The sequence below is a fragment of the Lepidochelys kempii genome, chromosome 10, assembly GCF_965140285.1.
Source record: "Lepidochelys kempii isolate rLepKem1 chromosome 10, rLepKem1.hap1, whole genome shotgun sequence".
In the NCBI taxonomy this organism is placed as follows: Eukaryota; Metazoa; Chordata; order Testudines; family Cheloniidae; genus Lepidochelys; species Lepidochelys kempii.
Genome location: NC_136389.1, coordinates 15,785,102 through 15,803,364, shown reverse-complemented (window position 1 = coordinate 15,803,364; position 18,263 = coordinate 15,785,102). Strand labels below are relative to the sequence as shown.

The following is an 18,263-nucleotide window of genomic DNA, read 5'->3' as shown; positions in this document are numbered from 1 at the left end:
CAGTCTGCAGTGTTTCCCATGTTTTGAAGCTAGCAGCTTTCATTATTTGCAGTGACAAAGTATGATGCTCAGGGGGAAGTCGTGCTTACAAAATTGCTGCTGTTAAGTCATATAGGTTTGTAAATCTGTAAGCTTTTGCTTGAATGATTCAGTCGGTTTCTTTCATAAAGATGGATGATTGGTCTCCAGCAAGCTCAGTTGTCCCTCTTTTTAATGTCTATATGCATGCCTCAGAATCCTTTGCCAGCTATTGTGACTGGTCCTTTGAAGAATTTCGGTTGCTAACAAGCATTCTTGGGGGGGGGTGGTGTTTGTGTGTGCATGCGTGCCCTGAGGCCATGAGAGGTAAGTGAGGAAGGGGTGGGAAAAACTGCTCTGTTGCCAGACTCTCTTGAATAGTGTAGGGAACAGGTACTGTAATCAAGTTAACTTCCCTTTGAAGCTAAAACTGAAGACAAATTACAGGCAGTTCCTAGCAAGACAGATGGACAAAAAGATTACATTGGACACATGACTAGAAAAAGTTGAATTCCGTATTAAAAATAACGCTGCATTTTGTGGCATCATGGAAACATGCTAAATTCCATGACCACAGAATTGCAGAGTCGCCATGGCCTTGATTGAGATGAATGAGGCAGTTCATACCTCTTGGAGTTACTGTTTTTCAGGCTGTTTGGAGACTCAGACAGCCATTCCTGCATCAATTTATATTTGGCTCAGATTTTTGACGTTATCTTCCCAACCATAAGGGTTAAAAATACACTTTTTTTTTTTTTAAAACAAACCAACCAACTAAAAAGGGTGTCAAGGTTCCTCCCCCACTCTGAACTCTAGGGTACAGATGTGGAGACCTGCATGAAAAACCTCCTAAGCTTATCTTTACCAGCTTAGGTCAAAACTTCCCCAAGGTACAAAATATTCCACCCTTTGTCCTTGGATTGGCCGCTACCACCACCAAACTAATACTGGTTACTGGGGAAGAGCTGTTTGGACGCGTCTTTCCCCCCCCAAAATACTTCCCAAAACCTTGCACCCCACTTCCTGGACAAGGTTTGGTAAAAAGCCTCACCAATTTGCCTAGTTTTAGAGTAACAGCCGTGTTAGTCTGTATTCGCAAAAAGAAAAGGAGTACTTGTGGCACCTTAGAGACTAACCAATTTATTTGAGCATGAGCTTTCGTGAGCTACAGCTCACTTCATCGGATGCATACCTTGGAAACTGTAGCAGACTTTATATACACACAGAGAATATGAAACAATGCCTCCTCCCACCCCACTGTCCTGCTGGTAATAGCTTATCTAAAGTGATCATCAAGTTGGGCCATTTCCAGCACAAATCCAGGTTTTCTCACCCTCCACCCCCCCCCACAAATTCACACTCCTGCTGGAATATTAGGGTGGACGCCTGGAAATAGACTGCATATTTAATGGAGAGTCAATGTTAAGAGCAAAGCATTGAGTGTGGTGTGTTCGTAACCACCTACATGGGGCTGTTGCATTTTGTACTAGTTGAAGCTCTTTCAGAGTATGGCTTCATTTCTAGTTAGAACCTGCAGTAATCTAGTTTGGTGATCACTGTGGCCAGATGTATGCCTCATAGGATGAGGCATAATCTTCTAGACATCTGTAAGTGGAAGTGAAAGACTCTCTCAGTCATGGGCAGTTAGGAAGTTGAGAAGGACCACGGGGACAACTTTACAATCAATTGGCTGGTGCCCCTGACAATAGGCGATGTTATTGAGGAGGCAAGTCCTTAAAAGCATTTCCTTCTTAGAACTAGTGTCTGCTATGTCTTGCCTTGGTTCATCTTAAGTTAGCTGCTTTTGAAGTAGGTGCTGATCTTCAGTAGGTCTTGGAAGAGCTGGGAGACGATGGTGTTGAAATCTGCCATTAGGAGATGTGAACTGTGTATTGGTAGAATTTCAACTTGTGTTGTCTACCCAGCTTTCTTCAAGTTGAGGAATTGTAGTTGAATCTCTTTTCTACCTCTGATGGTTATCACTTACTATTATATCTAATTTAAATTGTGAAGCACTCGGAGTTAATTTCTGCGAGTCCAATGCCATATCTGCCCCATTATACAAGTAACAAAATGGGATATTTAGTAATCTTCAGCTAGGTGCTATAGAATTTGTATATTCTTGGAACTAAGCTGTTTAGGTGGTTAATCAGGCTTTTTGTAGCCTTTGCAGGGAAAAGGGAAGGATTAGAGCCACAACTATCAAAGTAGATAAGATTATACATCCTGCCGTATTATATGCTAGCACATGCTTCTGTTCTTAAATGTCTTAGGGTTCACCCAACTAGGGAGGTGGTAATTTCAAGGGCATGCGTCTGCAAAATGTACTTAATCTGTAATCTGTGTGTGAAGTTTAATTCACAGCTTCATGGATCACTATTCTCTCACAATGTATCAACAGCAGATGCTGTTTCAATCCTTGCTCAACTGCAGCAGGATCCACATGGCCAATGACAGGCTAGGGTGCTTTAGATATACACTCTGGTTTGCTGTGCAGTAAATTGCCATATAGACAAGCCCTTTAACATCTGAGTTTTAAAAAGCCTGTGTGAGAGGTTCAGATATAACCTAATAAAAACTCCTGTATGTGGTTATAACTTTGTTATATTCTGGGCACATTGAAATGAGGGAACATGTTTAGTTTCCACTTGAAATAGTTTCAGTGATCTGAAATATTATTTTTTCAAAATACTAACATTGTGCTGAAGTTACCACATCAGCAGAAGTCAGATAAATTGATAGTGTATTTTCTTACTAAGTACCAGTTGCTAATAGATGTTTGCAGTACAATATAAGACAAATAAGAGCTACCTGAAGCTGTATGAAGAGCGTGTTTTAATTTTCTTTACTTTTTAAAAGAGATTGAACTTCAGGTTACATTCCTTCACCAGTTCCTGTTAACCTGTGCTTGTTGCTTGATTGCAGTGTGTCAGAAGATGATGAATGGTGTTTTCTGAGTAACAGACCTAGTGTAAAACATATAAATGCTGTAATTTTAAGGGCTGTTTGATTTTATTATGCAATGATATAGTCTATTGTGCCACTGCAGAAATAGCTGTTAAGGGCATTATCATGAGAAAAATTGTTATTTTTGACTAAGAGTTGCTCAACAGAGTACAGGAGAAAAAATGCAGGATGACAGGAATGGGGCGCGCAACGGAATGCGCTTCAGAGTCTGTCATTCTGAATCTAGGACAGTCCACTGATGGTATTGTTTTGTTTTAACCTACAAATCAGGCCTTATCAAGAATATGTATTGTGACATAGTTTTAAACAGGCTAACTGGTTTAAGGTCCTAGCCTGTCATCTATATGCATTGAAAACTCAGGGACTTGAGTAAGAAAATACTAGGAATGGCACCATCATGTTTCCATGTCTATGCATGCTATGGTTCTGTAGCTATTTAGATAGATCTTAAAATGTATTTTGGAGACTTTGTAGAACAAATAAAGGTCTGATATGGTCCTTCTCCTGAACTGCTAACAATCTAAGAATCAAAAGTCATGTCAATGAAGAAGTCAGGTAGAATTTCCAGAATATTTCTCCATTTGAAAACAATTGCTAACATGGAAGAAAAGTCGAAGCCCCTGTAGTTTCTCACCAATAGGTCTCCTGTTTGGATTTACACTTTACCCCAGAGCCATTGACATTTGCAAAACCATATAATCAATTTTACAGATACACATGAGATTGCACGCTTCAAACATGTGCTCTCAGTAATACCTTGATAATACAAGCCCTCAAATAATACATTGTCCAGAAACAGAGAGGCCTGATACTTATAAGTATGAAGTAAGTGAACTGAAAAACCAAAGAATGGCCACAGAACTACCTGGAACACCTATCTAAGTATTTCAGAATAATAGACTACTCTGGATCTGACTCAGTGTCAGAAAAAAAAAAAAGAAAGAAAGCTGTTGTCCACTATCACATTAGTATTGTGATGTTAACTCTTAGTAGTAATATTGCTCACTCCCTACATGCTCCCCCCAATTCACCATGCTTACGGATTCTATTTGTGTCCTCCATTGGGCCCCACAAGCTACCATTGCCCTGTTTTAATCCTAAGTGTGTAGATGCATATGTGAAATAAGCGTTCCCTTCAGGTTTTTACCTTGCTCAGTGCATGTTCAGTTGATACTCTTATGACAACTTCAAGATTAGTGCTGTAGTAGCTTACCCGCATTCTGCCATATTTCATGTTGCATCAGTTTTGGATGATGACCCAGCACATGTTCATTTTAAGAACACTTTCACTGCAGATTTGACAAAAGGCAAAGAAGGTACCAATGTGAGATTTCTAAAGATAGCTACAGTACTTGACCCAAGGTTTAAGAATTTGAAGTGCTTTCCAAAAGCTGAGAGGGGCGAGGTGTGGAACATGCTTTCAGAAGTCTTAAAAGAGCAGTATTCCAATGCAGAAACTACAGAACCTGAATCACCAACAAAGAAAATCAAATTTCTGCTGGTGGCATCTGACTCAAATGATGAAAATGAACATGCGTTGGTCTGCACTGCTTTGGATCGTTATTGAGCAGAACCCATTATCAGCATGGATGCATGTCCTCTGGAATGGTAGTTGAAGCATGAAGGGACACATGAATCTTTAGCGCATCTGACATGTAAATATCTTGCGACACTGGCTACAAGAGTGCCAATGCCTGTTCTCACTTTCAGGTGATGTAAACAAGAAGTGGGCAGCATTATCTCCTGCAAATGTAAACAAACTTGTTTGTCTGAGTGATTGGCTGAACAAGAAGTAGGACTGAGTGGACTTTGTTTTGTTTTTGAATGCAGTTTTTTGTACATTATTCTACATTTGTAAGTTCAACTTTCCCGATAAAGATATAGTATTACAGTACTTGTATTAGGCAAATTGAAATACTATTTTTTTTACTGTGTAAATATTTGTAATCGAAAATAAATATAAAGTGAGCACTGTACACTTTGAATTCTTTGTAATTGAAATCAATATATTTGAAAATGTAGAAAACATCCCCAAATATTTAAATAGATGATATTCTATTAACAGCTCGATTAATTGTGATTAATTTTTTAGTCGCTTGACAGCCCTCCTTGAAATGTATACATCTGAATTTTTATTAAAAACATTAACTGAAACAATAGCATAACTTTCCATCGAATGTGTAGGATTGCAATAAAATGAATTTGGCTGAGAGGGAGACAGTCAACCCTGATATATAGGCTGAATGATTAACACAGTGTTCACTTTTATTTGCAAATAACTTTACTGTTAACTACGGATGTTCAACATAGATCTGTACACTGTGGGTTAGAACATTTCTTGTGTGTATGCAGCTTCCAGTATACTGTACCCTACAATATGTTTTTTATTTGCCTCTTTATTTCTAATAGAAGAAAGTGGTGAAAATCTGATCTGTGCTTATAAGCTCATAGCATTGTATTTATATGTAAAGATCATAGCGTCTAACCACCACATAATGCTGTAAGATTTTTTGAAAAAATCATATTTTGTGTATTAATGACTTACAATCGAATATGTTGCACAGATGTCATTTTGGAAAGTAACATATTTGCTTTTGCGGGCATTACCTTCAATTATAAAATTGTCTGACTTATGTTTAAAGTAATGTTAAGTTAATCATGGTAACCGTGTGGTAATAGGAACACACTGGATTTTGTATTTATATTTAGTGATTTTAGTGCAGTAGTAGTGAAGCAATATTCTTCCATGGCATTCATCATGCAGAGATGAAAGCTTTCAGTTCCCCCAAATAAGACCAAATTTTGAAGCTTCTAGTCACATTTTTAAGTAGCATTTATTCATCTGTTATCCTAAATGCCTAAAAGTTGCAGTCCATAGTGGCTTAAAAGAAAATAGTTGAAGTGAAGCATATGTATTTCACCTTTTATTTTGTAATGTTGGGAATTACAGAGCTCTTCCTTCCCCCTCCCTCTAGAATTTCTGTGCTCAGCTCTCTATTCTGAGGTGAAAAGAAAAGGAGTACTTGTGGCACCTTTGGCACCTCTAAGGTGCCACAAGTACTCCTTTTCTTTTTGCGAATACAGACTAACACGGCTGTTACTCTGTATTCTGAGGTGGTCATCTTCTACCGCTTTTTTCTTCCCCCTTCACTAGCTTCCCCAGTTGATTGCTGTAGCTTCACATTCTTCCTGTAGCTTGGGAAGTATAAGTAGTTTCTCTTTTAAGGCTGTTGTTTTGATGCTCCTTCCTAAACCAGTCAACAGAAGCAATATGTTTAAATTCTCTATATTTATCCCAATGCATTTTCAAGGGATTATGTTGGAGTGGGCAAACTTTTTGGCCTGAGGGCCACATCGGGGTTGCAAAACGGTATGGAGGGTTGAGCAGGGAAAACTGTGTATCTGCAAACAGCCTGACGCCCATCACCTATCCACCCCCTTCCACTTCCCGCCCCCTGACTGTCCCCCTCAGGACCCTCCCCTGCTCCTTGTCCTCTGACTGCCCCCTCCCGGGACTCCCTGACTACCCCCTCCTGGGACCCCCATCCCTAACTGCCCCCCTAGGATCCCACCCCCTATCCAACCCCCCCGCTCCCTGTCTCCTGACTGCCACCCCCCCCAACCTCCGCCCTATCCAGCTGCCCCGTCTGCCCCCCCGGGACCTCCTGCCCCTTACCCAACCCTCTCCTCCCCCCGCCCCCTTACCTTGCCGCTCAGAGTGGCAGGACAGGCTTATTTGAAAGCCTGGGAGGTGGGTGGGTGCAAACCGCGCTGCCCACTTGGCGGTGTGACTGTGGTGGAGAGGGGACAGTGGGGGGCGGGGCCGGGGCTGGGGTCTAGCCTTCCCGGCTGAGAGCTCAGGAGCTGGGCAGGATGGTCCTGCTGGCCGTAGTTTTCCCACCTCTGGATTATGTGAAGAGGAGACAGATATTGCCAAAGGGCTTTTGAAAAAATCTGATTTGTATATAAACACTTTTTCAAGCTTTTAGACTCCAATGCTGTTAGATTTTCTTCTGAAAGCTACTTTGCATATTTTAAAACTGGCATTCATAGTCCTTAATGAGCCCCTTTTTAATGTAAATTGCATGGACAATGCATTTAGTATGTTAATTCAGTAGTAAACAAAGCTCATAAACATGACTTCCTTCACTCCCTGTATCCAATTCTAAAATGTGGTAAGCACAACAGTAAAAGAGTAGACAAAGTTTGGATTCTCAGACATGAAGAATTAAGTCATGAGGATTTGGAAACAAGTAGTTCAGAAAACTTTATAAGTGGGTATACAGGTTTTAGCAGTTCTAGCCACCTATAACTTTTACTAATCCCGTTTCCATTGTATACTCGGGATATAGTACCTTTTTAAACATTTTAATTAGCTGCAAAGTGATGGTTCAATAGACATCTATGTGTTCATTATGTACTTTCATCAGACAAATATACAATATTTTGGGATAATCCAAGGAAAATCTATTTTCAAATCCCAATGTCTGATGCAGTCTAAGATTGTTTCATGCTATTATTTTATATTTCAGTGTCCTAGATGGAACTGCTGTGGTTCTTGACTTAGTACATGTCTGTCTTCAGAAGCAAATAGGAAATTCCAGTCTAGGTTTGTGTCTCATTTCTCCTCTCCCACGTTTAGTGACAGAACAGACCGTGTGGTGATAGCCAATTTGTAATGTTGCAAGTAGTTTTTCTATATTGTGAAAGGAGATGGTAACATTTCACAGGGAACACATTTTGGACTGCACAGCCAGCCTACCTATTGAAGAAAAACCTTTCAAAGATTTGCTTGAATTAGTCTAGTGTTGCTTCCTTCACAAGGAGCATTTTAGGTGCAGTCAATCTCCAGTAAAAATCAACCTAGATTATATAGTATTGTCAAATCATATTTTTCTGAAAGTATACTTAACACATGTCTTTTCTAATGGTCCTACATTTTATGATTTGGTTTAAATTAGAAGGTCAAAGTAAATTCTTCAGCTCTCCAGTTAAGGTTATCTCAAATTGATTGCAGCACCTGAGAAACCACAGTAATCTTACTACTTATATCTCAGATTCAACAGAATATGAAGTAAACAATTTTCAGTGCTCTACGTAAGGTTACTGATGACAGAGTGCTGGCTAACTGGTTTTACGAATGAGCTGTTGAGCACCTTTTTTCTAATTATATTAACAGTACTTGTCTAACACAGATTAAAGTCTGCTTTTTACCAGTCCAGTTTGATTGCTTGAGAAATAATTTTTCAAAATTAGCAAGAGCAAAAATTCCAAACTTCATGAAAAGAATGTGTCTGATCTCCAAGAGTGAATGACTTTAATTTGTGTGTTTCGTGAATAACTGAAAAGTAACGTAAGAGTAGTACACTTTTAAATCAGCTATATTTCTTACTCTCTTTCCACATTTAACAACTCTTTTGGAGGACTACTATGTTTCAAATAGGCTGTTTTTCTTGATTAAAGTACTGAGATACTGTTTTTGTACCTCCATTCAATATAGCTAGAATAATGTTTTCAAAATTTAACATGTTAGTTTGAGCTAGGATTCATATTCTTTAAACTGTAATGAGTTATTGTTTTGTTGCCTGTTTAAATACTTCCCTCAGTTAATTTTCCTGTTGACAGATATTTTTTCCCTTTAGAGAGTTAGAATTTCTCAGCCTCATTTTAAGATACAGATGAGGATTTTAGGTTTCTTTTGTCTACAGCAGTTTTTTTTTAAACTACATATTTTTAAAGTAGGCTTTTCATAAATCAGAATGTCATGATTGTAATATTTGATGTCTTTTGACCAGATAGTAGGAATAAATAAAGAAATAAACTTATTACCGCTAGAAAGGGTGGGATTCCTGGCCAGTCACAAGATATAGAAACTTAAAACTCTCACTGGTTTTTGACTGAATATAGAGGATCTGAGAGTGCTGTTCTGGTGATTCAAAGAAGAGTGCCTGTTACGCTACTTTTTGTTGCCAGAGCAGTGAAGAGCACCCTAATTGTAAATATAGCCCACAAAGTGTAATTTTCAGTCAGTGCTTTTACCTGAAACGCAGCTGGGAGGGAAAGAAGGAAAGTTTTATGCAACTTTCTTTTATTTAAAAGGCAGTTACTTCTAAGTTTCAAGTAGCTTTCAATCATCCTAGAGGAAATGGATTTGTGGGCAGAGAGGTCTAAGGTACAAAGTAAACCTACAAACAGGTATACTGATTCATCAGTCATTTTCAAAATTTCTTGTTTTAAACATCTGTAAATTTTACATTTTCAGTGTTACACTTACTGTTGCTTTCAGAATTCAGAAAATCTGGGTGTGTGTATGTGTAACTTCATATACTATACCCAGCCTTATTAATTGAGGAAACTTGAGTCAGAGATGTGGAATAGATTATGCAACAAATTGCTGACATTTCTAAATTATTACAAATGGAAAAATATATAGGCATTATGTAGAAGACTTTATTTGAATGCATATAATTTGTTTTGCTACCAGAGCTGTTTCCGTGCCTGGCTACATAATTCTGACTCAAAGGCAATAGTTGAGTAACCCTGTGGTGTACTAAGATGTCTGTTGTGTTCAAATAAATAGTCAATATTTACAATAGTGGTGTGCGTGTAATCTAATTAGATTAGCATGCTTAGAGCCATTTTGAGGGAATAAATCAAAGCCACCAACTACAGCTGAAATCTCTTAACTTCTGAACTTGTTATAATTTCTGCATTAATAATTCTTACTTCTATTGTCTGAGTAAAAATGTTTAAACGTCGTAAAATACACCAATATGATCTTTGTAAACCATATTTTGATTCATTATGTCAACTGAATTAATTTTAAAACGTGTACAGAATAAGTGAGGGGTTCTTTTTCAGTTTAACTCTCATGCTGAAGACCAAGGCAAAAATCTGTTTTACAATTAATCTGTTAAAGCTTCAACACTTAAACCCTGGAAAGAATATGGAAAAGGTAGAAGCAGATGTTTATACATGTTTTCTCTGTAACAAATAGTTGACCTTCAATAAGTAAAGTAATTGTGTCAGAAAAAAATTCCTTTGATTGTAGACCTACACTGTTTTTGTTCAGATTACTTGAACATTGTCCACAGTAATTGAAGGTTATCTTTAGGGACAATTAGTTGACTACTTTTTCCTTTCACGTTCTGACCCTATATCAAGATGTCATTTTGGGTGGATGTTCTTAGTCATTAAAGTGTTTCAGAGTGCATTTGGTTTCAAGGTGTAGCTTTTGATGTTAGTAAAACTTTATGGAAACAAGGGAGGCTTTGTGCACTTGAATTAGTACAATATTTTTAAAAGACTGTAGTATCTTCAAAAAAAAAAAAGACAAATTAACTCAATTTCTTAGGCTTTCCTAAGCTTGGTTACTAGTCGACTAGGGTGGTTTTATAAATGTCAGTTTTGATCTAAATGGTATTATATAATATTCTTAATCTGCGGTATTCCAGCTGTCCTTCCCTAGCCCATTCCATTATTTTTGTGTATTACAATGGTTACTTAGTATTAAAAGTGAATGGGAAGTTAATTTAGCAGTCACTCAAGACTTCCAAATAGACATTAATATTTTCTAATTGAAAATATGTTCTCCTGACCAAATCAGGTATTCCCTTGCTGCATATGCAAGGTCAGAAAAGTCATAGAATCATTATGTATTGATGTGTTGGACCAGAAAGGGAAAGTTGACAGGGGGGCAACAAAAGGAAATGTTGAATCATTTTGTGCCTTTGGAGTACTGACATTCTGCAGCAAAACACTGGCAGAACTGGTGAGTCTGCAACTGAGAGGATCCACTGGCTTTAACCCCTTTGTTTGGAGGAACGCAGCAGGCATTAACATACTCTCCTGTTGGGTTTGGGTTGGAAAGCAGATTACACCACCTCCAAACCCCTGCCTAAATTTACTGCAGAGAGCTCACTTATTCAGGTTGACTAGGTTTCCTGGGATGGAGAATTCCTTTAAATGTTCACAAAGGAGCCAATAGTTTTAAAAACTATGTAAGGTGAAAAAGACTGGTACAAGATGCATCCCTTCAGTAGCACCACAGGCCACGTTCAGGTTAATGAACTGAACCTCTCTTGGTAGTGATGTTACTCTAACATAATTCCTACTCTGCTCAGCTTGCCTTGCCATCCTTGTCACCCAGCCTACCTTTTCTTCATTTCTCAACAGTGTGCTCCTACTCAAACACACTACTTCTACCCCATCCCACAATCATGCTCCTCCCGATTCCCTAGTTGACAGCCCCTACATACACACATTCACACTGCACTTGTCTGGACACTCAAATAGTACTGTTTATTTGTACTGTGGTAGTACCCCACCATGGTCCAAAACCCTATTGTGCTCGGCTTTGTATTTAATAGTCCCAGAACAAAGAGAGGGTTCCTGTCCTAAAGAGTTTATAGTATAAATAAAATCTTGGGTGCTAACTTTTCACAAATAAAGTAAGGAATGACCAGGTTAAGGTAGAAGAGGTGTGTAGTGCTCCATAACTCTTAATTATACACTAACATAGAGTCCATAATTCTGAGTTAAAACTGCATTCTAATCTTTTACAGCAATATTACTGGTCTTCATATTAGGGCTGTCAAGCGATATTAAAAAAATTAATAGTGATTAATCGTGTGATTAATTGTGCTGTTAATAATATAATACCATTTATTTAAATATTTTTGGATGTTTTCCACATTTTCAAATATATTCGGTTACAACACAAAATACAAAGTATACATTGCTCACTTTATATTTATTTTTGATTACGAATATTTGCACCTAATACAAGTACTGTAGTTCAGTCTCTTTATCATGAAAGATGAATTTACAAATGTAGAATTATGTACAAAAAAATAACTGCAATATACAATTTTAGAGCCTACAAGTGTATTCAGTACTATGTCTTGTTCAGCCAATCACTCAGACAAACAAGTTTGTTTACATTTGCAGGAGATAACGCTGCCCGCTTTTTTACAATGTCATCTGAAAGTGAGAACAGACATTCACATGGCACGGTTGTAGCCAGCGTTGTAAGATATTTATGTGCTAGATGCTCTAAAGATTCATATATCTCCTCGTGCTTCGACCACCATTCCAGAGGAGATTCATGCTGATAATGGGTTCTGCTTGATAATGATCCAAAGCAGTGCAGACTGTTGCATGTTCATTTTCATCATTTGAGTCCAATACCACTGGCAGAAGGTTGATTTTCTGTTTTTGGTGGTTCAAGTTGTGGTTGTTTCTGCACTGGAGTGTTGCTCTTTTAAGACTTCTGAAAGCATGTTCCACACCTCGTTCCTCTCAGATTTTGGAAGGCACTTCAGATTCTTAAACCTTAGGTCAAGTGCTCTAGCTATCTTTAGAAATCTCACATTGGTACCTTCTTTGCCTTTTGTCAGATCTGCAGTGAAAGTGTTCTTGAAATGAACAACATGTGCTGGGTCATCATCCAAAACTGCTGTAATATATGGCAGAATGCTGGTAAAACGCAGAGCAGGAGACATACAATTCTCCCCCAAGGAGTTCGGTCAAAAATTTAATTAACACACTTTTTAATCAGCATCATCAGTATGGAAGCATGTCCTCTGGAATGGTGGCTGAAGCATGAAGGGGCATACGAATGTTTAGCATATCTGGCACGTAAATACCTTGTAACACTGGCTATAAAAGCACTATGTGAATGCAGGCTCTCACTTTCAGGTGACATTGTAAATAAAAAAGCCGGCAGCATTATCTCCCGTAAATGTAAACAAACTTGTTTGACTTAGTGATTGGCTGAACAAGAAATAGGACTGAGTGGACTTGTAGGCTCTAAAGTTTAACATTTTTTGTTTTTGAGTGCTGTTATGTAACCAAAAAAAGTCTATCTTTGTAAGTGGTACTTTGACGATAAAGAGATTGAACTAAGTACTTGTTTGAGGTGAATTAAAAAATACTATATATTTTGTTTCTTTTACAGTACAAGTATTTGTAATAAAAATAATAGAACTGTACACTTTATTTTGTGCTGTAATTGAAATCAATATAATTGAAAATGTATAAGAAAAACATTGCAAATGTTGAATAAATTTCAGTTGGTATTCTATTATTGTTTAACAGTGCGATTAAAACTGCAATTACTCGCGATTAATGTTTTTGAGTTAATCGCATGAGTTAACTGCGATTAATTGACAGCTCTACTTCCTTTCCTCCCCAAAACAACCCTTCCTCACATTTTATAAGGGTTTTCATTACATGTACTTTGGTGCGCATGCAAAGTCCTTGCCTTGCTCTTATAATTGGCCATTCATCTGCAACCTGAAAGACTGTATGTCTTGACATTTTGGATTGTAACAACTCCCAGATTTATCCTTCGGATTTATGGTCAATTATGCCAGCTCTCATGCTCCTGTTTGTATTTCCTTAACCTTTTTACAGTGTTTTGAATAACTTGTATTCATGAATGTGAGACAAATGACAAGGGGTAGCATTCTTGTTTACAGTGTTGTAGCTGTGTTGGTCCATATCGTGAAAGAAAACCTGCACAATGCTTTAAAAAGCTTAAAAGCATAACTTTGCTGGACACTAAAAGTCATGGACTCAGTAAAAAGACATTGGATTTATGGCTCAGTAGAACAATATGTAAATCACTAATGCTCCTTTGTCTTATGACTGTGAGGTATTAACTGCCCACTTCACCTTTAATGGTCTCTTGCAACATGTGTTAACTCAGGGGTATGCAACCTATGGCACGCATGCCAAAGGCAGCACGAGAGCTGATTTTCAGTGGCACTCACACTGGGTCCTGGCCACCAGTCCGGGGGGCTCTGCATTTTAATTTAATTTTAAATGAAGCTTCTTAAACATTTTAAAAACCTTATTTACTTTATATACAACAATAGTTTAGTTATAGATTAAAGACTTTATAGAAAGAGACCTTCTAAAAATGTTAAAATGTATTACTGGCATGCGAAACCTTAAATTAGCGTGAATAAATGAAGACTCAGCACACCACTTCTGAAAGGTTGCCGTCCCCTTTGTTAACTCCTTTGCTTAATGGTTTGTTCCACCTTGTATATAGCTGTGGCTCCGAGTACCTTTCCAAGACTTGAAGCTCCGAGTACCTTTATAGCTCCGAGTACCTTTCCAAGACTTGAAGAGCTTTGTGTAAGCTCAAAAGCTTGTCTGTTTTGCCAACAGAAGTTGGTCCAATAAAAGATTACATCATCCATCTTGTCTCTCATAAGGGCTAGCATTGGGAATAGAAAAGCAGTGTTCTGTACCAGCTTTCCCACATAACTGTCATCTTCCAGCTATAGATATTTCCTGGGCTTGTTAATTCATGATAAATTAGTTCTCAGTTGTCACAAATTATAAGACTTCTATGCAAGTTTGACCTACATTGAAATAACTTTTGCAGACCTGAATTCTGTCTATTGCACTTGTCCACTAGCCTGGTTTTTATATTGCCCTTCTGTCCCCCTTTTGGCTCTGTCCTCTTCACTCTTGCTCTGTTTTGCAGCGGCATTGGCTCCCAGCAGTCTTCCATAGTCATCTCTATCATGTCTGTTGTCCTATGTGCTCTTAAGACTCTTCTGATGTTTACTGGATGCCAGCTCAAGCTGTGTCAAAAACTGAATTAATCGTTCTCCCGAAGTTCTCCCTTATTATATCATTTTCAACATCTTTATTAGTCTCCCTTTCCACATGTCAGCAAGCTTGCTGTTATATTTGGCTCCTTTCTCTTGTTCCATCTCATAAACTTGATCACTGAATTCTGTCAGTTTTGTCCCTGACGTTTAAGATGCTCTCATTCCTTTGTTCGCACTGTAAAAATCTTGTTCAGTCCTAAATCTTCCACTTAATTTCTTTGGCCTTCCTAACACTTGAATCAGCTTCACTACAAAATGATTGAGAGTGTTTGTAACATCATGTAATGTCAGTGGCTGAAGCAGGTTGGGGCAGTCCAGAGCGCACCTTCAGGAAGTGGTGAAGTTGATGTTCAAAGTTTACCGGGTTGATTTGCCTGCGGAACTGGTAGGGTCCTAGGTGCTCATTATCCAGCTTATGTGCGAGCAACTCATTTTGAGTTATTTGGGTGTTAGCCATACTTCAGCCCTACTGCAAATGTAGGGCCCTCCTGCCGGTGATAGTGACCATGGTGTTTGTATAGTGCCTTGGCTGCATCTGTTTTGTTTCAACTCTTCCTGTGTTTGATGAATATGACGACACAGATCTAAGGCAGTAGGAACTATGAATGCTGTGGATAGTGTGGGGTGGGAACAGAAGTGGAAGCCATAAGTGGCAAAATGTGGGTTCATCTTGGTCAAGGCGTGGTCTGCATTGTTGTATGTGAATTGTGCATATGGAAGCTGTAAAGCCCAGTAATTCTGGTGGTAATTTGTGAAGAACTTAGGGTATAGGTCCAATTCCTGGTTCAGTCTTTCTGATTGACTGTTTATTTGTGGATGGTAGGCAGTTGGTGAATAGAGATGCACCTCTAGTAGGTGGCATGCCTCCTGCCAAACCCGAGTTATGAACTAGGATCCCCGGTCTGAAGTGGAAGGCTGTAGATCAAGGGTGGGGAACCTTTTTTCTATCATGGGCCATTGAGCCACAGAAAAAATCAATTGCAGGCCACACACAAATAAAAAGCAACTTAAATTAATATATTTCTCTCTCTAAAAAAATAAAATAAACATTCAACTCTCCTGCTTTTTTTAGTATGATGGCTGAGGTTGCAAATTCAGTCAGATAGCAGTTTTTCACACTACAACCCTTGCAACCCGAACACCACCGTAGGCACGCATAGGTGGCTTGGGGACACTACTGGCTGCTCCCCACTAGAGCACTGGAAGCACGCGAGGGCCGAGGACGAGGTATGCGCTGCTGGGCTCCAGCACTGGCTATTGTAGGGTCATAACGCACTAGAGTGGCTGGAGGTTCACCTTGCCCCAGTGTTGCTGTTAACAGCTGCTGTCTGCAGCTTACCTCCTTCCGGCTACTGTCATAGGTCTATATGTTTAGAAATACTTGCTGCAGGCTGGATGAAATTAAGCAATGGGCTGGATCCAGCCCGTAGGCTGTAGGTTCCCACCCCTGCCGTAGAGGGAGAACATGCATGATGAGGAGACTAGCAGTATCCTCGGCTGTGGGAAGAAGTGCCCCAGTAACGAAAGGCACTGCTTTTGTCAGTTGATCCATTACTGTCAATGTGGTTTGGTGTGTCTCAGGTTCTGTTAGCTTGATGACTAAGTCCGTTGTAATATTGGCCAAAGGCCTTGAGGGGGTCTTGGTGGGTGATTTGCTCCTAGGGACTCAGCATCCCCTTGGGCTCCTTTGATGCCATACGTATTGGGTCCATACCATTTTGGAGTAGGATGAGCTTAGGAGGAGACTGAGCAGTGTGAGCAAACTAATGCCCAGTGCCTGAAATGGGTTAGGGGCAGTCCAGAGCTGTGCTCAAGTGGTGAATGGGTGGTCTGGTGTTCAGGAGGTCAACTGCTATTAGAAGCAGTATAGAGATATGGTCTGAGTTCTTGTAGGGGAGTTTGTAGCTGGGAGATCCAGTGTGAAACAATACCTCCTTCCACCCCACTCTCCTGCTGGGGCGGGAGGAGGTATTGTTTCATGCTCTCTGTGTGTATAATGTCTTCTGCAGTTTCCACAGTATGCATCCGATGAAGTGAGCTGTAGCTCACGAAAGCTTATGCTCAAATAAATTGGTTAGTCTCTAAGGTGCCACAAGTACTCCTTTTTCTTTTTGCGAATACAGACTAACACGGCTGTTTCTCTGAAACCTGTCATTCTGAAGATGTATGTCTTGGCATCCTCCCAATTAACTATATGAACATGTCTGTCTTTGCCCTGGTTCTCACTCCTTGTCCCTCCCTGTGTTGTCCTCTTAATGCAGCTATTCTGGCAAGGACTTAATTTGTTTGTTTGGTAAAATGTCATGCAAATCTGTGACTATGTATGTGATAACCCAGTTTATCTATATGCAGTATTTTTGGACATTTTTCATAACGTCCCTAGTAAAAAGCAGTTGATCCTAATCTATTATACATGTGTAATGCTGCAAAGGAAGGTGCAAAAACTTCTAGGTATTTGCCAATATGTCATATTTCTCCACAAGCCATGCTTAATTCCGTGGATGTGAACAAGAATTATCAGAAGCACTGAGGGTATGTCTACACTGCAATTGAATAACTGTACTGACCCGGGCAATAGGGGTATAAAATTGCAGTATGGGTTTTCGGGCTTGAGACGAACCTCCGAAATCCCACAAGAAGAGAGGGTCCTGGAGCTTGGGCTCCAGCCCGGGCCCAAATGTCTATACTAGTTTTACAGCCCCACAAGCCCGAATCAGCTGATGGGTCAGCCATAGGTGTTTAATTGCAGTATAGACATATACCCTAAAATTCATTTATGTCTTGCAAAGTAAATAGTGGTAGGCAGTGTATGTTTTAAAGAGTTTTAAACTTTAAGACTTAAATAAATTTATTTAAAACTGCATATGTGTTTATTTCTAGGGGAAACAGCTGCAGATGAAGTTTCTTCCTCTCTTGTGGCTTTGGCTGCATGTAGTTTAGTAGTCCTGGTAATACTGCTTGTGAACTGTGTGTCCTGCTGTAAAGATCCAGAGATAGACTTCAAGGTAAGCATTGAAATTAAAAATGATACAAAAGTAATCTGGGATGGATAGTGATATAACTAACGTACAAATGATTCAGAATATCACTCTACAGTGGATGTGATTTAAACATTTTTCCTCTCCTGAAAGGGCCAAATTCTTTACTTGCTTAGATGCTATGCAATACCACTGAACACAAATAAGTGCAGAACTTGGCCCAGAGTGCATACTACAGCAAGTTACTTGTAATTTACTACAGTAAAAAGTTTATCTTAAGTGTATATATTTGCTAATAATTTTACTAGTTGTTTAATGCTTTGCAAGACTACATGATCAAGCTCAGTTTTTCTTATATTGTCCTTGTTTTGTTTGTCTAATTGCCATTTTTACGTATTGAAAGGATTACAGAACTTCTGTTAAGTCATTAGAAGGTACAGCCTAACAATAGCTAAACTCTACCTAGTGGAAAAATTCTGATTAGTATTCAAATATAGCTATCTTTGTGACCTCTGTGAATTTGGAATTACTTCGAATCACTGGAAGTGAAGCTTAGGCTCAGCTGCTTTGAGATAATGTAGATGTTCGATCAAGTTATTTACATCATCTGAGGCAACATCTTTTGAAATCTTTCTGTAATTTTTAGCATATCAGACTAGCAGTGCTTCCA

The 18,263-nt window shown here is 39.0% G+C and overlaps 1 protein-coding gene across 2 annotated transcripts in view; it reads left to right on the top strand.

Annotated features, from left to right (window-relative positions):
- The window catches only part of LMTK2 (lemur tyrosine kinase 2), an 89,453-nt gene that overhangs the window by 3,502 nt on the left and 67,688 nt on the right, over positions 1 to 18,263 (top strand). For both annotated transcript variants that reach the window (XR_012161123.2, XM_073362133.2), the window contains exon 2: positions 17,496 to 17,620. Coding sequence is in view for 1 of the 2 variants with exons in the window: in XM_073362133.2 (XP_073218234.1) it covers positions 17,496 to 17,620 (125 nt within the window). In the remaining variant the exon portion in view is untranslated. The remainder of the gene's footprint in view (positions 1 to 17,495; positions 17,621 to 18,263) is intronic.